The 24,576-nt window shown below is 38.1% G+C and overlaps 1 protein-coding gene across 2 annotated transcripts in view; it reads right to left on the bottom strand.

Annotated features, from left to right (window-relative positions):
* Positions 1-24,576, bottom strand: part of dok6 (docking protein 6) — a 274,202-nt gene that overhangs the window by 131,924 nt on the left and 117,702 nt on the right. For both annotated transcript variants that reach the window (XM_003219723.4, XM_062980575.1), the window contains exon 2: positions 20,195-20,302. In XM_003219723.4, the coding sequence (XP_003219771.1) occupies positions 20,195-20,302 (108 nt within the window). The remainder of the gene's footprint in view (positions 1-20,194; positions 20,303-24,576) is intronic.

Genomic DNA, 24,576 nt, shown 5'->3' with positions numbered 1-24,576 from the left:
CCTGAAGGGGGCTCAAGACGGCTTACATATGGCAATTATTCAATGCCTTAATCACATACAAAACATTAAGCTTAAAATAAATTGAGTTAAAATTAATTCATATTAAACATTTAAAAACACTACATACAATATTAAAATCATGCCATCAGGAATATCATGTATGTTTGTTGACTGCCAAGAGACTTCAACAAGTTTACCAATGGCAAGACTTCCTTTTACAAAGCTTATACTTGATTCTCTGTAAGACTTGCTATTTTGTATTTTTAGGAACGCTAGCCAAGGTTTTCCATAAATTGACCTAATATGGGAGACAAGCTGACAAGTAATTTTTTTTTGGATTTTCCCCAAAGCTATATAAACATTGGGACTATGCTGGCCAACAGTCATATTTTAGAAATTTTGGGTGGAGGCTCCTTTTCCTGATCAATTACACATTTTAGTTAATAGTTCAGCAATTTCACGTCTCAGTTCTGGATAAGAGCCACCTGGCAGCTGACTTTGTTACTTTTATGTGGCACATTTTTGCAATGCAAAACAAAAGAAAAATGATTCAGACGTGGGCTCTCCTTCAATATTCTCTGCATAACAAACTGACTGGGATGTAGGAGAGGGGTCTCAGTGACTTTTTATTGTGTAATTTTCAAATTATACTCATGCAAGAGTGCCATCCAGAGGTCAGAACCAACATTAAAATATGGAAGTAGACTGGTCTTTGGATCTATAAATTTGAAATTCTCATTTGAAAATTAACAAACTACTCCCACAATGCTAACATCCTGTTTTGTCTTTCAAAAACAGCCTTAAGTCATTGTGGTAAGTAAATGAAAACTGCTTTACTTCAGCAAAACATAAAGTACAGTACACTTAGTGAAATAATGCAAAAGAAAGCCAGGAAGTCTTACTTCAGACAAAGAAACAGGCATAAATCCAGATGCAGACTTGGAGCAGGCACACAGAGAGTGAAGGCATTAGAGTCAGTTTGTTACTAGCAAGAGCTGGCTGCACCTGCTTCTGCTTTTATAGCCCTGGGTCCCCACACAGCTGCTAGGGTAGTTCCTAATTACTCAGCTGCATTTCTGGCAGCTAGTCTAGCTAAACAACGTCTCTGCTCTGTTTATAATAATAATAATAATAATAATAATAATAATAATAATAATAATAATAATAAATAAATAAATAAATAAAACTTTATTTATACCCCACCACCATCTCCCCAACGGGGACTCGGGGCGGCTTACATGGGGCCATGCCCAGAACAATACAATATAACAAAATATAAAAGAACAACACATCATAACACATTAAACAATACAATAGATAATAATATACATTACAACGCAAAATCAGGTAAGCATAAAAACAAGGGCGGGCCACATGAACACTAAGTTAAAACTCGGGTGAGAAAGAAATAAGAATAAAAACCATCTCTCCTGGAATGAGGGTACTAGTAACTCATTCTCAGATTCATGAACACTTTCCTGCTCCCCTTCCTCTTCTGAAGAAGAGGAATCCCTGTCACCAAACACAAAAGTGGAAGGGAGAGATTTGTAGTCCACACAAGTCAAACCAGTAATAATTTGTGCCCGGCATTTCATCTTCCCCCATAGCATCATTAAAAAATTGCACTAGAAAAATATTATCATCAAAAATGGCCAATAGCAATGAAGAGGGTTGGCCCTTTTAACCTTGGAACATGATTTAAGTCCATACATGCCCCCTAACACATACATTTTTGCTTTCCCAAAAATAAAAGTGACCTATGACCTCTTCACATAGCCCTCTTCACATGTTGTGCTGGCAATAGCTGGCAAAAGGGAAGGCACATGGGGCGGCTCGTGGAGCCCCACACGCCCATCCTTCCCACCCCATCACATGGTGGGGGTGGCACAGGGTGCGTTGGCAACCTGTCCCTGTTCCCATCAGATGGGAGAAAGGGTGGCAATGTGTGTTGCCCCACTACCCGTTTCCCCATCATACAGGGAAAAGGGGAGGAAAGTGCAGGTAGCTCTATCGGAGCTATCCAAAATAGACTTTCCTTCCCGTAGTGGGGGAGAAAGCATCTTTCAGCACTTCTCCATTTTGGAGGAATGTGGGGCAGGGCCTGCTATGCATTATGTGATGGCAGGCCCCAGCTTTGCTGCAAAACAATGCAGCAAAATTGGGGCAAAAATGCTCTGTGTAAAGAGGTCCAATATGCTCTGTTTCTGTTTTGCAAAAAGATCCATACAGATCTACTCATCCCAGGATAACGGCAAAATGCCCAATCCCATCCCATTTGAGGCTTACTGGTGAATGTTATTTGGGAATGGGGATTACTTGTTCTCTCCTGAGATAAATATTCACATGCACATTTGGAAAATTGAACATTTTGTGGTATTGATGAAATTGTGCTGGGAACTATTTTGCCACACAGGGCAGTGAAGACTTGCAGGAAATGTAGATGCCTCTATCAATTTCCTCAGTCTCCATCTCCAACAAGGAACTACAATAGTTGCAGAGCATGTGATGCTAGCCAGAGGTTCAGAGGAACACATTGCACAAGATCAAGAGGCAGATACAGAGCCAGGTATGAAGGCATAAATTTGCCACCTCAGGACAAAAAATAGGGACAGATAAAAACAAGAAAGGGTTATGTTTAGCTAATTTTGCCTAGTGGCTATTGTACACTGACATAAAAAGAAGGAAGAATTGAATTGCTTAAAGTCTGTTTCTTTCACTGGTTTTGACTCTTTTCAGATATAAACATTAGCATATGAAATATGTTCACATGCTATAATATTTGACTAATTCTATTGAATTCTACGGAATTAAATATTATATGTTCAGTAGTCAAGTTTGGGAAGAGAGAAAGCAGTTATGCTTCTCCACCTGTTTTAGGAAGTCATAGAGAAATAGGGCCAAAAGCAATGAGGAAATGGCAAAAGAGAAAAGTAGATAGTGTTACAACTCGATAACATTGATCAGATGCAGAGAACTATGTAGCTCCAAAAAAGAACCACAAAAACTGCAATAGCAAATACTTTTTCAGAATTATGTAGTTGTCATGTTGCATGGTCCCACATGCCTGTGTGGAAATGCTGCAGGAAAAAACAACTCTATGTCTTTGTGTACTGCAGAAATTACAGGTAATTGTGTGTGCTCTAAACTCATATGGCCAAGCAACACAGAATTTGACGGTGAGTAGCAAAATTTAGCATGTACTTATGTAGAAAGTAGCCAATAAACATGGGCGCATTTTCCATTATGATCCAATACACTGCTTGTGGTGTGTTGTTATTTTATTTCAAGCAATGGCTTACTCACAATTTAATGTTTAAATAATAACACATCTGCCTCTGGCAGCATAGATATTAATATGGCTTAATCTATATTCTGAGAATCTACTGAAAGACCTCTCACCAGTTTACTTTCGTAGTAATTGGGATCAACTATTACCCAATTTAAAGGATATTACTTCCCTCGATTGCACTTAATTATCTCAGAGGTGAAGGCAATTAAGCACTCAAATTACTGAGCTTTTTTTCTAATGAAGATACCCAATAACTAGAAATATATGCTTCCTGAACTCCTATTTATAATCTCACATTTATTCTGATATCTGTAAAGCTCTACTTTCATTTTCAGGATTTAACAGAAAAGCATCCATAATAGTCTAAGATAAAGTGTATATACATGAGAAGCTATATTATAAATGAAGAAAGATGTCCCACTGATCAAATGAATATTTTAGTCATTGTAAAAGTTATCTATGCAACAAACTGAGAAGTCCAATAAAATCTCTACCAACATGATTTAATGAGAACTTACTGCTTATTAGCTGGTTAGTACCATAAATTGAAAGCAAGAGTATCTAGCTGCATGGCATGACTCCCAAACTTTTGACAAGACAGCTCAGAAATTCTAACTTGCAAACTTTGAAATGTTATAGGTCATATTCAGATCCAATATTCGAGGCATTCTTAGTGAGCTATTCTAGATGCCAATGCCCAGGGAGCATCCAAGAATATTCTCTAATACAGACCAGTAGCATGAGTTTCCACTGTTTGCTTTCTCAATTTCCCCACATGGTTCCCATCTGGGTTGATTAAATTCCCTTCCTTTGGGTTGTGTCAGAATCATACAGTGGTAGTAATGACCATTACCTACTGGTTAATCTCTTGCATGAAGAACAGAATTTTACCATGAGCTGTACATTTTTATTCATAGACATGCTACATACTGGATGAATGGATTCTAATTTTGGACATGCTTAAAATTTTATATAATGTGATTTTATTTTGTAATGGTATCTGTTTTTATATGAAGTGTTTTGTATATTGTCTTATATGAATTGTTGTTTGGACATTGTTTTTAGGCATTGAATTTTTGCCTATTTATTGTAAGCCGCCTTGAGTCCCCTCGGGGAGAAAGGCGGGGTAAAAGTGATGTAAATAAATAAATACTGAAACTTAATTTGGTTGTACCTACAGCATGCAATCCATATTTTCCATGTGGTACAAGGCTAACTGTCGCATGTTATGGATGGAAATAAATATGAAGATATCTGAAAGATAGTCAAAGATTGTTTTTTCCAGTTTTAGAAAACCTCAAAGAAAAGAATCCTGGAGAGATAAGCACCTTCATAGTTGGGAACTTATTGTGCATGAAAATTGCACCTTGGAGGAAGAAAGCCACATGTTCTACACATACAATAACAGTTCTGTGCAAAGAGTTTGGGGATATATATACACACACAACTGGTTTTCTGCACAAAAATAACATTGCTGAGCAGAAAATGCCGCTTTCTGTAAAGGAAACCTGCTGTTTGCCAAAATCAATATACATTTTTTTAAATTGTGGAAAATTTTTGAAGAGAGCATAGGTTTTTTTTATAACTTTCTCATAGTGAGGAAGAAAATACTAAAAAAAATAATCCTTGAATATTTTCACAGGTTCAAAACCTTCTGCTGTAGAGAGATAGCATTACAAAAATCCAGTGATCTAACTAAGCAGCCTACATGTTGGTTTTGAGATATGGTAAGCCATCATGAGTAATTCTGAGTCATAAACAAAACAGTGGGGAAGTAACAATACTGGATGCAACTACACTGTAGAATGAATGCAATTCGACACCACTTTCACCATCATGTCTGAATGCTATGGAATCATGGGAGTTGCAGTTTAGTGAAGCACCAACATTCTTTGGTAGAAAGGACTAAATACCTTGTATAACTACAACTTCCACAAGTCTATAGCACTGAGTCATGGCAGTTAAAGGAGATTATTACAATACACTGTTAAAGTATTGTCCTACTTTAAATACAATGGCTGCTTTCTGTAGAATCCTGGGATTTGCGGTTTAGGGAGGGGGCTTTACATTCTCAGCCTGAGAGGTCCTGGGCCTCGCTAAACTACAAATCTCTGAATTTCACAGGAGGGAGCCATATGATTTAAAGTGAGATAGCAGCACTTTAAAGTGTAGTGTGATAATCTACAAAGTGGTGTCAAACTGCATTAACTCTGCAGTGTAGATGTACCCTTTGCCTTGAAGTTTCCTCTATTTACAGGGAAGTTATTCTTCACAGCTGATAATCAGATGGGTTTCTTAAGGGTTTCTATGTATATATTTAGCAAAAGTTAGATTTTATAAGAAGATGTAAAAACCAACCTAAGCACTTTTAGTGCATTCATTTTATTCAAGTTCTATTTTCAGCCATATCGCACCATTTCCTTCCACAAGAAACATATTTTTCTACCAGTAATATTAAAGTAACATTGAGAATTTATTATCTCAATAGTTCTCACAATCTGGTCTAGCTTGAGCTAACATTCAGCTGTTCCCAGTGTCTGCCAGGCTGTGACACCCTTGTGAACTGAATTCAAATTTTTACATTACTCCAGTTGAAACTTCCAATACAGATTAACTGTAGCAGATGCATACAACTCGATCTCCACTCTAAGCAATGCCACTCTAAGTCAGCATGGAATATGATTTTCTTGCAGCTGCTTTGGGTTGAAATATTAATGAAGCCATGCTGGATCTCTGATATCAATTTTTTTTTCTAAACAAAGACCACTTGAATTTCTTTACCATGAAATGTTTAGTGCTTTTACAGAAGCATAAGGCAGATTCTCATGCTACGGGCAGAAAATTATTATTGCTTTAGGAATAATTCTAAATGTAGGCAATCACCAAAAATATATACATTTTCCATTTCTGCTGTATAAGGTGAGAGTTCTAGATTTTGTTATAAAAATGAAGATGGATATAAGAACGTCCTACAGCATCAACCATAAACTCGCCTAGTCTAGCATCATTAATTTTCAGCAACAACAAAAATATTCATCCTGCCTCAGATGAACTATTCCTGGACCAGACTGCAATGGAGTGAAGAGTGTGTAAGGTACTGCCCATCCACATTTGAGCACCTAATTTTCTACAAGGCCTGTTTAAATAACAACAGCAACAACAACTTTATTATTGTACCCTGCCTCCCTCTCCCCAAAGGGACTCGGCGCGGCTTACATAAGAATAATAATCCATTCATTTAAAACACAATATAACATAGTTATAAAAACAACATAACATGACAATTATTAAAACCAAGACATCAATTGCTATGTACAAAGGGTGATTATCACTTAAACTGATTTTTCATTATACACCAGAATGTGGATGTATGATATTCGGTAAGAAATATATGTGTGTATGTGTGTGTATTTTATACATACAATGTCATTATTAAGTAACTATAAAATATTTTAAATTTGGCACCATGAAACATGTAAGCAGGTAAATTATGAAATGCATACCAATGAAATCCAAAGCATGCATGGGTGACTTGCTTCCCAAGTGTTCCCAAATTGAAACACAATTAAAAACATGTGGCAGTTACTCTTCATAGGCTTATAGCATAAAAAGCCATTAACACTTAAACCTGGTAGGAGAGGACTAGTCTTCCAGAATGATGATTTTTGCAACCTCTGTTATTGTGTGGCTTGGATTTGTTTTCAAACCATTTATTTATTTATTATTTACTGTACTTATACCCAACCCTTCTCACATCCGAAGGGGGATTAGGGTGGCTTACAAACTATGGCAATATTTCAATGCTATATTCAGACAACAATATCAGTAAAACACAACATTATAAAACTGCAAAAAAGTATACATATAAATTAAAATAGGCTTGATTAAAACATATCAAACATATCAAAAATACAGATCTTACAGTCTGGTGGCTTAAACGGCCAAAACTCTGATAAATAGCAGTTCAACACCCTCAAATTGTTGTCAGACACAGTTTACACCCACCTAAAATTAGTCCAATTCACCCCACACCCAATTGTTCTTGGGTGGGTGGGGGGCAAAGGAGTGGCTTACTAATAAAAGTTCAAACACTGTGTGATGATAAGCAACAGCATCTCCTCCAAGGGCAACAATGATAATGGCGGTGAAACAAGCCAGCAGTGGAACACAGTAGCCAGGGGCTAAACAGTGGAGGAGGCCCCAGGACAGCCTATCTGGTTTGAACGCAACAGCTGCAGCAACATCAGAGGGGGCAATGATGGAAAATGTCCAATGGTAAAAGCAGCTCAATGTAGTCACTCACTGGCCAAGTAGGCCACAGTTGATCTCAGTGACGGGGCAATGGTGAAGCCTAGATGCAGCCGCCCGCTGGTGACAGGCCTCTTGTGTCCCTGCGTGGGCAGCAGGGTGACAGCAAGCCCCGCTGTAGCAGTGTTGGGCCTCCGATGCAGGCAGCAGCAGTGAGGGAGGGAGGATCGTAATCCGGGAGCGAAGTGGCAGAGGAACGATAGGGGCCCCCACCCAAGCAGCGGAGCTATGGCAATGGTAGGCTCCGGATTGGTGGCAGGGGCAATGGTAGTGTAGCGGAAGCCAGACTTCCCCTTTTCTCAGCTTGTCGTGTGTCTTGTGCGGACGCAGTGGAAGTAGGAGACAGACAACTGGAGGTTTTTTCTTTTTCTTCCAAAGAAAGCAGTTTACTAGAGTTCCTGCAGCTGCAGAGGTTCATCCCACGCACAACTAGATGCTGAAAAGGGAGAACCCCGCAGACAGGGTCGAGTGTCTATTTATACAATTCAGTGGGTTCAGTTTACGACCGCCCACATATCAAACCATTGGTGCATATTTGTGGTGCAGTATTACATTTCTTCATTACTTTCGTTTCTCTCAAAACACATGATTTCAGGGAAACCATGTGATAACCCATCGGCTGTGTACCTGGCCTGCTCGTACCTCCTTATATGGCCATTTCCTCCTACCCCTTCATTCCTGCCTTATTCCCCCATTTTTTTTTTTTTTGCGAAGCGTGTATACAAAAGCTGAAGCAAACTAAATGAGCAGACTTATGGGTCCCTCCAATCCCTTCTAGCTTGCAGCCAAGCTATCTTTTCAGTGGAAAATGAGCGCAGAATAGCATTTGTACATAGTTTCATCACCAGAGGTAAACAACACATGAGGATTAAAAATATTAATCAGGTTTTAGAAAGGACATAGTCCACAGTAGAATTCTGATCTAGCCCAGTCATTTGGCTTCTTCCGATGATGGATTTGTTGCTATGGCCAGAGGTGGCCATTCACATACATGTCCAACTTTCAGGTCTTTTCAGTCTTTGGCATAAAGTCAAACTGGGGGTGTGTTTCCTCTTCCTTGATCAAAGGAATAATGTTCAGTTAATTTGAAGAAAGTCTCTTTGTCCAATCAAGTCTCTAGTCTCTAAGAATTGTCTCTGTGTAAAGAAAAGTCTGTAAAGAAAATCTCCATCTCTCACAGGGCTTTAGCTGTCATACCCAGTATGTGTGGCGTGGGGTAGACTTAAACTCCTACGGGTTTTGGATTCCAAAACAGGCCTTCCAGTAATAATGCCTTATGGATCTCCATTTTGGAAAACAGGCCTCTCAGTAACAATGCCTTATGGATCTCCAATTTTGGAACAGGAGTCCAAAAAGCTGAAAAAGAAAGCAGGAAGACAGTGAGAGAGAATGGGGGAGGGGGAACGGATTACCCATCTGTCGATCATCCTGTTCGGCATCACTTTTGTCTCAGCCAATCTTGTTGAAATCCCTTGTCTCTCCACGGGTGGGGGAGGTAGGCCACTATTCAGCTCCCAAACGACCCCTCCATGGCCTCTTGAGAAATGATTCCTCCATGGGCCTTCTTTCGCGATCTGCAGTAATCCTTTTTACTCTGGTCCTGCTGCAATGGTTAACTTATTTTATTCTTTGTCACATTGTCTCCGTGCTATATCCTCCTTTTGGCTTAAAAAGCAAGGTTGTTAGATGGCATATGAAAAAGTCCCTCATTGTCTCTCAAATCCGTCAAAAATCCGAATTATTTGCAATGTCCCATTACAAAAGGTCCTATCCAGGAGAGTTGGGTCAAAATAGAAAATTGTATGTTGTTGAGTTGGTCAGCCCTTACAGCCTCCAGCCTGATGCCACACTCCATCACAGCCTTAACACTCAGCAACACCTATAGGCCCTCCCAGGCCTCTCAATAAACATGTCTCATAGACTTCTGGGTTTATCCCATACAGGAGTTCAGGACCTGTAGCAAAAAACAATGAGAGGGAAAAGAAGGGGAGGGAAATACTCATCCTTCCAGGCTGTATGGCTCTTGAAGCACTCTCTCTAGTCGTTTCGCTCACATCCAAGGCAGGCCTCCTCAGAGGTTGTGCCTTTGACAACACACTCATCTGTCTTGAAATCCAACAAAATCTTTCTTCTCCGCATCTTTTTCTTTTCCTTTCCGCAAACGATTTAACAATCGTGTATCCACTTGCTGCAATGCAATCTTCCACTCCAGTCCTGCTGCAGTGTTAAACTTACTCAATTCCCCTTTTACACCGACTCGTTGAACAACTCAAAATTTGTTAGTAACACACGTTGAAAAGCCTCCTGCCGCTTCTCAAATCTGGCAAAATCCAGGCTGGGGGCGATGGAAAAAATGCCCCTATTTGCATGATCTAATGTCCCGTTTACAAAAGTCCTAGTCCTTCCTTTCCGTAACCTTTAGAAAGAGTTGGGCCAAAATCACAAAGTCCAGAATCCAAATCTCACAAAATTATTATGAAGCAACATGAGACGTAGCCAATTATATCATGTCTTTGGTTCTCAAAAGGATAACTTTTTATCACTTGGGCACTAGCTCCCTTTTTGAATAAAATGTCAATCAAAAATTTAAAAATCAATGTCAGTTCTTAATCCTTCTGTGTCAGGAATATGGGGTCAATTTTTTTTTTTCAAAAATAATTTATTTTTATTTTTTTTCTTAATAAACATAATCTTTATTCTCTGTAGTTATACACATTTTAAGATGCTTTTAAAAATTCAAACTTTAAACACCTTTATTATGTAGGAGAACGCAGTAAGAAAATAAAGTCCATCAAAAATGTAAACCCTCCAGCATTCTCCTTTCCAAAACATTCATTCACATTCCTTCTCCTTCTTCTTGACTCACCAAGATCACCTGTATTCCAAAGTGCTGCAAAAAAAAAAAAGAACCTCCAACATTTCCCTATAACCTGTAAGGGGTTTTAAGTCTGTAGAACAGGAAAAGGGGGAGTAGCCCACAGAGGCTTGAGTTTTCAAAAGTGCACTTGTTCAGGCTCATTTTTTTTTTCCTTGAGATTCAATTTCTGGGCAGATGTCCAGCTCTTATCTGTTGTATCACCATGTTCTCTAAAAACACTGAAGCATTGTTCTTTCAAAACAAGGAATTTTTTTTTTTAAGCCTAAGACCATTTCCCCCCCCCCCAAAAAAAATATCTACAGCTTCCGAATTGCTTCTGAACAAATCTACTAACATTGTTTATAACTCTTTATGCATTTTGAATTCAACACATACATCTCATTCACACAAGGTCCACAGGAATTCTGATTAGTGGTTAGTTGTTTAGATAAAATCACACACTCTCTCTCAGCTCATGAAACATTCTCACCCAGTTGTCCCAAAATAAGTCCAAAGCAAGGATTTAAGATCCAGGTGAAAGACAGAACCCCTATTATATATATATATATATATATATATATATATATATATATATATATATATACATACACACATTTACATCATCATTTTCTTTCTTTCTTTTTCTTTTTTTTTTTATTAAATTCACATTACATTTTTTAAAACTTCACTAGTTCACAGCGGCTTTCATTGACCTTGGCTGTCCACTGGAATTCCATTATCTTTCTCTGGGCATTTCGCCTGAGTTTAACCAGAATGACAGGGAGTTTTTTTACCTTGGACTGTCTGCCAAGATTTTCCCACTATCTTTTTGGCATGAGGCCCAGGTGCAAAAGAAAACTTTTTAAGAAAACAGCTTTTGTTTCTCAGAAATAACAAGGAAAACTTTCTGAGCCACTTTAACAGCCTCCCTCCCTTTTTCTCGCCTCTCTGCAGCTTGTCAGCAAAAGCAAACTAACACAGACCCTCTTCGAATCAGATTTTTTCAACCGTAATAAAACATTTCTAGATATTTGTGCTCAACATTTTTTGTGTAAATCTATAGACTCATTTTTCATTTTCACTTCAATATTACCACGAAACATGCAGAACTTGAAACTCATTATTCCCCACACATGACAAAGAAATCAAACAGTTTTTTTTTTTCCTTTCCCCGGGAGTTGCGACTCCTCATGAGCCCTGCACGACTTGGTCTTGGGGCACCCTCACAAGTCTTGTTCTCTGGGGAATTCCTTCTACGGCTCTACTTGCAACTGAGCCGAAATTGTCTAACATACACTGTAATGGGGTGGTGGATTTGAACCCACTGCCTCCCATCCTGCCTAATAGAGGGGACTGCCTTGGACTGGGCACCTGGACACTCAACGGTGTGTGTCAGGAATCACAAGACAGAACCCCTTTTTTCTCCCTGGGAACCTTTGTGTCCCTCCCAGCGCTGTTCCCTTAGTGTCTCATTTAACCACTATACTTGCCAGATTGCTGTAGACGTCGGACCAACCTTCGCCCCTGGACTTTTTCCCTGGATCCTTTTCCCTGCCTGGTTTCTTTGGAACCTCGCTGTCGTTGCGGCTCCCACCGTCGGCCGGCGTTGGCATCAGAGGCAAGTACCGCAGCCGGTCTTACAATATTCAGGGGCCCCTTCTCGTCTCACGGTAGTTGCCTCTGGCCCCCACCGCCGAGTTGGGACCGTCCCGCCAACGGGATCCGTCTCCGATCTCCTGGCCCGTCTTATTGTGGAATCACGTCGGGGTCACCAGAAAATGTAGCGGAAGCCAGACTTCCCCTTTTCTCAGCTTGTCGTGTGTCTTGTGCGGACGCAGTGGAAGTAGGAGACAGACAACTGGAGGTTTTTTCTTTTTCTTCCAAAGAAAGCAGTTTACTAGAGTTCCTGCAGCTGCAGAGGTTCATCCCACGCACAACTAGATGCTGAAAAGGGAGAACCCCGCAGACAGGGTCGAGTGTCTATTTATACAATTCAGTGGGTTCAGTTTACGACCGCCCACATATCAAACCATTGGTGCATATTTGTGGTGCAGTATTACATTTCTTCATTACTTTCGTTTCTCTCAAAACACATGATTTCAGGGAAACCATGTGATAACCCATCGGCTGTGTACCTGGCCTGCTCGTACCTCCTTATATGGCCATTTCCTCCTACCCCTTCATTCCTGCCTTAGTAGGCCTCCAGCGCCTCTTTTGCAGACACTGAGGCGATAGTAGGCCCCACTCTGAGGTGGAAGGCTTCTGGGACTCTTGGAGGCTCCTCTCTCAGCTCATGGCAACCCTAAGGTGACTGTATCACATGGTTTTTTTGTGGCAGATTTGTTCAGATTTGTTTGTTTTCTATGTGGGTTTTATGGCTGACTGGAAATGTGAATCCTGATCTCCAAAGTTACTCAAACCACTATTCCATTTTACTTATACAGAAATATATTAATACATAGAAAGCCAAGCGCCGAAGATATGAATCTCAAGATAATAAGGGGGATTTTTATATTTGATTTAATACAATAATACAATAAGAACCTGGTATGTGTGTTTTTAACAGCCCTTTTCCAATTTATCTACTGAAAAATTTCCAGGTTACTTTCTCTTCTACATTCTTCTCCTCTGACCTGGTATCACAGAATTTTCTTCTCATGGCACCCCCTTTGTTCCTATGAATGTTTTTTCATAACTACACAATGATAAAGATTAGTAAAACCATACAAATAGAACTTGTCTGCTTCGGGCATAGTTAAAACCATATGAAGCAATGCATTTTAATCCCCCTTTTCATGAACAATTCTGTTACTTACTTTAGAAAATGCATAAAGCATTCCAGTTTATACATGTAGGGACTGCCAGTCAATTTCATCAGGACAAATTATTCATGTTGGGAAGCTCTTGTGAGAAACAAGGGAGAAACTTTCATGAAGCCAAGTTATTTCACTTTGTCTATTGAAACACGCTGCAGTAATGCAGCCAAAATTGGATGAATTTCTGCCTAATCCGTAAAGAAGACTGCCAGCAGAGTTGAGGTTATTCTCTCCTGGCACAGTAAAAAAGGTAAGTTCATAATATAATTGTAGATCCTTAGTTCTGTTTCAGAAGTTCAAAGAAGTAAAGTGTTTATAGATGGCGCTCCACTATACAGTTTACAAACATCTCATAAAACTGTTATTTAGTAATTTTAAATGCAGTAAAATTATTCAGATGTCCTTAATTTTCTCTAGTGGCTCTTATTATCAAAAATGTGATGAGACTGATATAATAATGCACAAAATGAGATTTTTATACTCTCTTTCTCATCGATGATTCCATTAAAGCAATAGTATATCACTTTTACTGACATAAAGAAAAGTGTATGCTCTTTAATGCACTCCTATTTTCTCTGCACAGCAGTGGGTAAATGTGGATGAAACTGGACCATCTGATTTGATAATCTGGGTTATATGGCAGTGTAGAAGGGGCCTCAGATTGCAGTAGAAATTCTGTTGCAATGCAATTTTTCCGCCTTACTGCAACAGTGGGGAGAAGAGATTGGTTGGCTGCCCTCCACATGGGAGAGGCCTGGGAATATGGGGCAGAATTGGATTCTGTGCCCAGAATCTGGATTATATGGCAGTGTAGAAGGGGCCTCAGGTAGGATTCTCTCTACTCATTAAGGGTTTTTTTTTTTTGGGTAGACCAAAAAAAAACCTTAATGAGTAGAGAGAATCCTACCTGAGGCCCCTTCTACACTGCCATATAATCCAGATTATCCAAACAGATAATCCACATTAACTGATTTGATTTTTTTGTCTACTCGGGGCCCCTGGTGGCACAGTGTGTGTTAAAGCGCTGAGCTGCTGAATCTGCGGACCAAAAGGTCCCAGGTTCAAATCCTGGGAGCGGAATGAGCACCCGCTGTTAGCCCCAGCGCCTGCCAACCTAGCCGTTCGAAAACATGCAAATGTGAGTAGATCAAGAGGTACCGCTCCGGTGGGAAGGTAGCGGCGCTCCATGCAGTCATGCCGGCCACATGACCTTGGAGGTGTCTATGGACAACGCTGGCTCTTCAGCTTAGAAATGGAGATGAGCACCAACCCCAGAGTCGGTCACGACGGGACTTAACATCAGAGGAAACCTTTACCTTTACTTTTGGTCTACCCTAGACTGTCATGGAGGATGTGGCTATTGGCATAGTGTGGTACTGCAAATAGGACCTCCTGGCTGTTATGAGCAATATGGTAAGTACAGTTGCGAGGAATGGGAGTAAGGGTTTTTTCACTGACTGCCTCCCAGGCCCTGAAAATTTTTGTTCATGAATATGCATTTATTGCCTTTTCTCAAATTCAGTTTATATGTTCCATAATACTTTTGGCTTATAAGACAATGTTTAAATATTGTGAACAAGCCGTCTTCTCTGATTCTTTTTTTATTTTTAAAATAATAATACTTATTATTATTATTATTATTATTATTATTATTATTATTATTATATTACATTTATTGCATCTGTAATTTCTGTTAGTCACCCTTGGCACAAACTGATGAAAAAGAGGGATGCCAACACAATGAACAGAAAAATAAATCACAAAGTAAAGGCACATTTTCAACTCTCAGTCAGTTAATGAAAATGTCTTTATTCTTAGTATTCAACTATTTTTCAAACTACCATATTGTACATGTTCCTTAAGCAAACCATGAGCAAAACATACATCTGAGACCTATAGTTTACCACAAGACTGTATTATAAACATAAGAAGAATTTCCAATGGCCAATTATGATGAATTAATACAGTATAGGAAAGACAGTGGTGAGTCACATTTGACAATAAGTCCAAAGTGAATGCCTCAAGAGCATATGGGATTTCCACATGGCTGGTTTCATGCTCGGTTGGTCAACCAAAAACATCATGTCACAAATAGAGCTTCCATTTTAATGCACTTCATGTCTATGAAACCTATCATGCTTTGTAACTATTTGTGGTTAAACTTTGTATTGATCAATTACTCTAAACATTCCTCAAGACCTCCTGAGACAGAAACACAATTAAGCTTGATATTTGGAAGATGCAACTGGGAACAATATTTGATGAGTTTAAGATCCAATTTGTTTGAGGTAACTCCAGCTTTAATTGCCAGTAATGGTATCTTTTAGTGAAAGTCATTCCAATGTTTTTTTTTAATCTGCTTTTAAATTAAATGAGATTTATTGGTTGGTGATGTGAAAATTCTGTTAGGTTAATTGTCATAAGGGATACATTTGTTTTGAATATATTATCAGTGTGTGAAGATCCATTTTCAACCTTAATGCAGTTTTAATAACTTTTCCATCTGCAACTGTGATTTTGCAGAGATCTATCCACCCCCTTCCCCAGATTTTAGAAGAGTTGCCATAACATACGTTTATTTTTATTTATTGTAAAAGAACATTCTTAGAACCAACTTATCAAATATTTATTAAGTTTGAAAATAACCACAAAAAGACTAGCACATGCAATGTGTTAAATTAATTAATTAATGCAACAAACCCAGAACTTAAAGGGTCAGTTCAGGAATTCCCAAGATATCACCCAAGTTCTGTGGAATTTTCCCACTTATATGTAGCATATCGCAAACAACTTTTTAAACATCTCACAGTTTTAAATACTTGCCATTAGATTCACTGTGTGTTCTTTACTTTTAAAACCTCAGAAGTCCAAACTGTGCTTGATGGTACAGAACGAGGTGTACTATTGCTCCTGCTGTTGTCATTATCATTTTAGTCACTTCATTCTTATCATTATATTGCTCCCAAAACACGTGGAGAGCAGGCTTATAGATCTCAAGTGCTGTAATATTGCACACAAAGACTATCTTGAGTCCCTATTTCATCTATGACCATTTAAAGGTAAGGCTAGATTATGTGCACATATTTTAAAACTTTATTAGGTAGCAAATAGAATTGATGAAATCTTCATGTTCTAAACAAGAATCCATTGTTTTCTAGCTTCCTGATCATAAGAAAAACATGAGTGGTTTTCTTATCACCACTTCTTCTCCATGAAGTTCTTTAGAAGATGTCCTAGTTGCCCTGATTCACTGATTCATAAATAATGAAGCACTTAGCACTGAGTTGGACAATGTTATTGTAGAATCTGGGGTAGAAATAGTGATATCAATAACACCCCCCATTCCTAACAAATCTGTAAACAGACAAACATCTTTTAGAGATACTTCTTGAGTTTTATTGGAAGGGTTGGTGCAGTGGTTTTCAACCTGTGGGTCCCCAGGTGTTTTGGCCAACCAGTTTACCAGCTGTTAGGATTTCTAGGAGTTGGAAGCCAAAACATCTGGGGATCAACAGATTGAGAACACTGGAAGGTGTGGGCAGGGGGTTGCCTTCTAGGACTCATGTTTTAGTTGCTGCAATCCCCACACCTTGCTTTCACCTTGTTTTTTATCCGCTGCATTTCATTTGTCTTATTTTTTAAAACTTAATTCTTGATCATTTCCCCCCTTTGTCAACATGTATGGTCCTTGCTACCAAACCTCAGCCCTGGCTTGCTCCTTATATTTGATATCACTGTTCCTGATATCACTTAGTTTAACATCTATGCAAGATCACAAAAGGATTCATTTTAAATTCATTCTTTCTTATCTCGTTTGTTCAATTATTCTAGCCAATCAGAAATACTATATATCATTGATTCACTCTAATGCACAACATCCATAGTATTCTCTATTCTTAATTATCTTTCCTAGCGTCTGTACCACTTTTCTCCTTTATTCTAAATTTCACACACTTTTTAAATACTAAAATTGAAACTATCAATTCAAATCTTGCTGTTTCTGGACTGTCTTCATTTCCAGCTTACCAAGTATCTGTTTCTTCTCATTTTTCTATTCCCACACCATTTTGCTAGATGAAACCACTGAGGTCTTCAAATTCTGTTACCTGTTGTCTTAATCCTGCCCTGATTCACTTTTTAAATTACTGGTACCGTTGTCCCTGTCCTTCTCTATTCTTTTCTCCACATTATTACTATGTCCCTTTCTATTGACTTATCATTTCCTTCTGCAACTCCATCTACACTATTTAATGAACTTTAAAGCTAGCTTGCTGCTACAATCAAACAAGAAACTCTCACAACAGCATGTGAAAAAAGTCATTAAATGCCTATGAGTACTTTCTTCAGTACTTGTTTAAATGCATTAAATGGCTACTATACTTGAGGCCTGAATTAAATATGCTACTGTTTCTTTAATTTTTAAGAAGCCTTCACTTCATATTATCTTCCTACTTATTCTCCCATTTCACTGTTGTCTTCTCCCTTGGAAGTTTGAAATGTGGGGTTCATGTACTTTGGCTCAACTTCCTGGTATTTCTATGATGGATCTATTTAATATGGATGATGTTCTTTGCACTTTGTGGAGATAGCCCTTACAATTATAATTATAATTTTATTTTGATTATGTGAAAAGGCTCAGATCCAGTCCTTATTCCAGATTTCTCCTTGCATCATGGACTCAGTTATCCCTTCTGTTGAATTTTCTTCATGACACAGAGATTATTGATCCAATCCTCAGCTGGGTCACCTGTCATCTCCCAAGCCAGTCATTTCATGTGGCTGAAGATTTTACATCACCATATTATCTTCTCTCATTTCATGTTCCTCAGCATTTTGTACTGGACCCTTTGTTGCTTTTCTTTATATCCTATCTCTGGATTATCTTATTTATTCTTACAGTTTCCGAATATCATCCTTATACTGATGAAACTCAACTATATGTTTCCACCCTAAAGCATTTTTCTGATACTGAACATTTTATTACAGCACGGCTTTTAGCTATCTCAGCATGGATACTTCATCTTTGCCTAAAAATATGGCAAAAGCAGAATTACTTCTTTTTCCTCCAAAAGCTTCTTTGCAATATAAGTTCTCTATCACTAATAATGGAGCCCCTGTTGACACAGCGGGTTAAACTGCTGTGCTGCTGAACTTGCTGATCAAAAGGTCAGCAGTTTGAATCTGGGGAGTGGGGTGAGCTCCTGCTGTTCCCCTCAGATTCTGCCAACCTAGCAGTTTGAAAACATTCAAATGTGAGTAGACCAATAGGTATCACTCAAGCGGAAAGGTAATGGCGCTCCATGCAGTCATGCCGGCCACATGACCTAGGAGGTGTCTATGGACAACGCCAGCTCTTTGGCTTAGAAATGGAGATGAGCACCAACCCCCAGAGTCAGACATGACTAGACTTAATGTCAGGGCGAAACCTTTATCTTTACCAGTTATCACTACTAATAATGCCAGTAATGTTCTCATTTGTCCTGTCAAGGAAGCCCCTATATTCAGGCAGAAAATAATGACATTGTCCACTGAGACCTTTCGGATCTTTGGAGAATACATTAATATGGAAACAAGATATAGGTGGGTTGAGAACAATACCAAATGTTAAATTATACCCATGCCCATGTGCTTTATGTCCACTATCTTAAAAATAATGACCAGGAAAAACATGAACTACTATTTTTGTTGGACAGTCCGTGATCCAACTATAGGAAGTGGATAATGTGTTGGTCCCCATATCTATACTCGTACTTATATCTCAGGATCTAGGAAATTACTTATAGGAAGTTGTAATAAGAATGAATATAATGATATGCTGAAATCCATTCAAATGGAGAAGTGGCTGATGCTCTGGTGGATGATGCTGAATGGTTTCTTTTAGAAGATAAACTTCTGAATTTTGTAAAACAAAACAAAAAAACCCTAGAGGGGTAGACAAAATAAAGGCAATAAGATCTCTGCCCCCATTGAAATTATCTCTACCCCTGCCACAAAAAAAATAATTTTTTCATTGACATTTTAGGGTATATACTTTGGGCATCCAAAGAAAAGGGTCAGGAAAATTAACCAATTAACACAGCATAAATAAAACAAATTAGTTCGAGGGGGGGGGATTCTTATTTGGAAGGGCAATACCCTCATTTTTCCTTTCCACAGCTACAACATGGAGAAGCTCAGCCTAGCTCTGATACAAAATGAATCTACTTTAATGGGAAAGAATCAAATGTGAAACCCTCTACCTGTAATTTGAGGTGCTTAAGCCTAGCAAGATCAGTACTCAGTATATTCTTTTGAATATTGGTTTGTAGGAACTAAATTACCCTGTTGCAGCTGAGTACAAATAAGTAGTACTGAAAATGCCAAGTGTTCTTTCATAGCCATAAACAGATAGCAATAAATGTAGGGTCAAGATTGCTCCATAGGCATCCAAGTCAATTACAGGTGCTTTGTGAGATATGAGTGGAAGGAAAAGTTCCACTGAAATAACATGTAATAATGTATTGAACACCAGAAGTTGCATAATAAATGTTCTAATCTAAACTATGGCTTTTACATACAAATATTTCAAATCCTTGCAGTCTCAAATAGATGCTAAGTCTAGCAATCTCTTCAAAGAAATGCATCTTCATTTTAAATTTCATATTGATTATTCGGTAATTGGCAGGGATTACAGGGATTAATCTTTTTCCAAATATCTTCAAAACATTATATTAACACGCCCATAGCAAATATACATGTAAAAACAAAGGAAGAAAGCATACTCTTGTGTTTTGAAATGATGGATCTCACTGAGCCTCTAATGACATCATTAAGTAGTGTTACTGTCAACTCTAACAACTTCAAAAATAAATAAAAGATAATATCCTGTTATTTAACTTTGTGACTGACAACGTACAGTCCATATTCACAGACAGTATGTCCTACCTTGTGAAAATTTCTGAAATATGCTGCCTTCTCATCTGGAAATTTTTCTAGCCTTCTGGGTCCTTTACTAGAAGCTTTCTTGAAAACTAGCCAACATCTTCTGAAAATCTGCAAGAAAAATTAAGGGAATTATATTCATTCTCGTTCTTAAAACAAGTATCTTATAATTTACAGAAACCCACGTAATGTATAGCCACTAGGATGTAATACAGGGGACCCCTGACTCCAAGTTGGGACAGAGCTACAAAACAGGGGCTACCACTTGCTTCTTGTATAGCTTTCTTGCTTTTAACCTCCATGACATTATTGTTTGTGTGTGTGAAAGAGATGCAGGAAAATGAATCTACATGAAATAAAATGAATTTATCTCTGTCAGGAACTCTTGTTTGTATCTATGTTGTCTTAATTATACTAGCTTAGGCTGTGGTAGCAGGATGAAGGAAGCCTATGGGTACAGCGAGGATAATGAAAGCAAGGTTGCTTAGTGCTGGAAAGTTTTGACTCTTTTCCCTCAACATAATTTTGTGACACTCCCCCCCCCCCCCCCCCAATGCAGTTAAAACAGAGCAGCAAAAGAACTAACTGCCGCAGACCTTGGCTGCTTGCAACTTAAAAAGGAATATGTTTAGTTTGATTGTTTGGTTCAAAACTCAAGCACAGAACAACTCTGACTAGCGCAGTGGCTAATGATGCAATTTGATTCAGGCCAAAATAAGGCCCGAGGGCCGGGTGCAGCCCTCCAAGCGCATTTACTACCCGCCTCCCACCCTAAATGTGTGACTTAGGGTCACTCTAAATCTGAAACAACTTGAAGGCACACAACAACAATCCTAATTAACTTGACTATCTCATAATAATAATAATAATAATAATAATAATAATAATAATAATAATAATAATAATTTTATTTTTATACCCCGCCACCAATAAAAAGTTTATGTTGGTTAAAATTGGTCTTCATTTTACATATTGTATTGTTCTTTCATGTGCAGTGTGCATAGGAATTTATGCTTTTTCCAAACTATAGTTCACCTCCCCAACAGTCTAAGGCAGGGGTCCCCAAACTTTTTAAGCCGAGGGCTGGTCCACAATCCTTCAGACTGTTGAGGGGCCAGATTATCATTTGTAAAAAAAAAAAAACCAATTCCGATGCACACTGCACATGTCTTATTTGTAGTGCAAAAACAACAACAATAACAACAAAAATGAAAGAACAATACAATATTTAAAAATAAAAATAATTTTAACCAACATACATTGATCAGGATTTCAATGGGAAGTGTGGTCCTGCTTCTGGCCAATGAGATAGTCAAGTTAATTAGGATTGTTGTTGTTGTTGTTGTGTGCCTTCAAGTCATTTCAGACTTTGGGCGAGCCTAAGTCTAAAATTTATTTATTTATTATTTATTTATTTACTGCATTTATTTACTACATTTGTATCACACCCTTCTGACCCCAAAGGGGACTCAGAGTGGCTTACAAATTATATGTACAGTAGAGTCTCACTTATCCAACATAAACGGGCCGACAGAATGTTGGATAAGCGAATATGTTGGATATTAAGGAGGCATTAAGGAAAAGCCTATTAAACATCAAATTAGGTTATGATTTTACAAATGAAGCACCAAAACATCATGTTAGACAACAAATTTGGCAGAAAAAGTAGTTCAATACGCAGTAATGCTATGTAGTAATTACTGTATTTATGAATTTAGCACCAAAATATCATGATATATTGAAAACATTGACTACAAAAATGCGTTGGATAATCCAGAACGTTGGATAAGCAAGTGTTGGATAAGTGAGACTCTACTGTACATACAATATATTATATTATTAGCATAGCACAATATTAGCATTATATATTACTATATTGAACTATACCACTATACTGTAATATTATTAGTAATATTATATGTAATATAGAACATATAATAAATATTATTATATGGTATTATTATTAGTGTTATGTTGTATTACATTATAATATTATTATCAATATTATATGTATATACAATATATTATATTATAAAACTGAGGGCGGGGGCCAGGTAAATGACGTCGGAGGGCCGCATCCGGCCCCCGGGCCTTAGTTTGGGGACCCCTGGTCTAAGGGATTGTGAACCAGCCCTCTGCTTAAAACGTTTGAGGACCCCTGTTCTAGATGGATAGACTCAGTTAAGGAAGCCATGGCACTGGGTTTTCAAAATCTGACCAAGTCTGCTGATGATAAAGTGACTCTGAAGTCTCTCATTCATAGGGTATTCATAAGTCCTGTCAACTTGATGGCAGTAAACAACAACAGCTCTGCCTTTGTTTATTCTGATATTTGCTTTAACAATATTATCTTCTCTTTTGTTCACAGCTTTGTACTTTTAAAATAGGAATTAGTTATAATTCCAATACTGTAGAGTCACGCTTATCCAAACTTCACTCACCCAACATTCTGTATTATGCAATGCAGTCTACCTCCCACCCGGATCAATAGCTGTTTCTCTAGGCAGGCAAGGAGAAATTCTTCACAGGACTGAACTTTTTATGGATTTAACTTCCAACAATATTATTACTGTAAGTTCATTCCATGCAATTCTATCTTTATTTGTAGTCAATTTTTTAGAAGTCAATGTTTTCAATACATTGCAATGTTTTGGTGCTAAATTCATAAATACAGTAATTACTACATATTGTTACTGTGTATTGAACTGCTTTTTCTGTCGATTTGTTATAAAACATGATGTTTTGGTGCTTCATTTGTAAAATCATAACGTAATTTGACGTTTAATAGGTTTTTCCTTTATCCCTCCTTATTATCCAACATTTTCGCTTATCCAATGTTCTGCCAACCCATTTATGTTGGATAAGTGAGACTCTACTGTATTTACAGCCACAACATTATAGCCACAACACAATACAGACACAATGCATCAAGGTAACGGGGGGAAAAAAAAAACTATATTAGGAAAGCAAAATATCTTGTAATACAAAGCCCTGCCCCAGAAATTATTAAATAAAATTGAGTGTATACAACTGGAAGTATTACCAAGAAAGCTGCACTGAAGAAAATCTACAGTTGACCAATACGCACAGTACTCACAGCATTATTACCAAGCTATTTTGGTGGTTAATTTATCACATACATTGCTTTAAATTTGGTTATTGAAAGACTGCCTAATACTCATGTGAACCAAGCCTATGCAAAACAGAAAACATGAGACACATACCCTCCTGCAGCATCTATTAAGTTGGTCCAATTGAAAGAGAGTTTGTGCCACCCAAAGAAATGAGCCTGGCTGCCCTCCAAAAACTGGTTCTAAATAGGTCTTAAATCCTGCTTATTCCTGGCTTCTTTCAATTGAATGTCCTTTATAGAGTGATTTTACTGTTATTAACATTTTACACATTTTATGTTTATGTTTTAATTAAGTCCATGTTGTAGTTTATTGTTTTAATGTCTTTTTTCATGTGGAGGCTCCACCTTGAGATTCAGTATACAAATATTCTAAACATCCAAGCAGACAAACAAGCAAACACCTGATCCACATACAAGTCTTGTCAATTAAAAATCATTCCTATTTTTCCTTTAGTAGGTTTGTTATTACTGACAAGATTGCTATTTGGTATCCCTCCATTCAGCATTCACAGTTGGTTCAACAAGCCATTTGAAGAGTGCTAATGACTTCAGCTACACATTCAAATGCTAGTCCTGCCCCTAACAGCATATAAATGAGTTGAGAAACTTTTCAACAGACCAGGCTTTTGTCCAACTGAAATGGGAATCATGAAAGCAGATATCACTGTCCTCTTCCAGTAGCAGTAACTTCACTCTACAGGTTTATCTCTTGAAAATAATATGACAACATAGCAGATTTCCAGGAAAGATAGCAAAAAGTGAACACCTAGACTTTCAATGAATAATGATTTCACAATAGTAAATTCCTTGTCATTGCATAACAATTTTATTCACTTTTCTTCATTCTTCATTAATATGCCTCACTATTCTTCCACATCTTTTTACCTAGTTTCTGTCCCTTTTGACTAAACAAGGGCCAAATCACATTGTAATGTCTGCAAGCAGTCCACAAGACATATGACTAGCTTTGCAGCAGAAGCATTGCTTCCGGATGTTAATCCGGCATAAGGAGAACCACAAGTTATCCAGAAAACTTTGGAGTGATCCTGGAGTTTTTGAGGTTGTACAGCTGGTTCTGGCTGGATTTGGGGAAAAAATAATGTTCACACATCAAAGAGACCCACTACTGTATCATCAGTTGGAAGTAGGTCCCCATCAGAAACTTGCTGGCAATGCAATTTCTGATGATCACATGAACAGGTGCCCCGTTGTGACCTCACCAGAAATGACTTCACCAGCAACAAGGTTCTGC

The sequence above is a fragment of the Anolis carolinensis genome, chromosome 4 (genome assembly GCF_035594765.1).
Source record: "Anolis carolinensis isolate JA03-04 chromosome 4, rAnoCar3.1.pri, whole genome shotgun sequence".
Lineage (NCBI taxonomy): Eukaryota > Metazoa > Chordata > Lepidosauria > Squamata > Dactyloidae > Anolis > Anolis carolinensis.
Note: the sequence above shows the minus strand (reverse complement) of the source record. Positions and strands in the feature narration are given on the sequence as shown.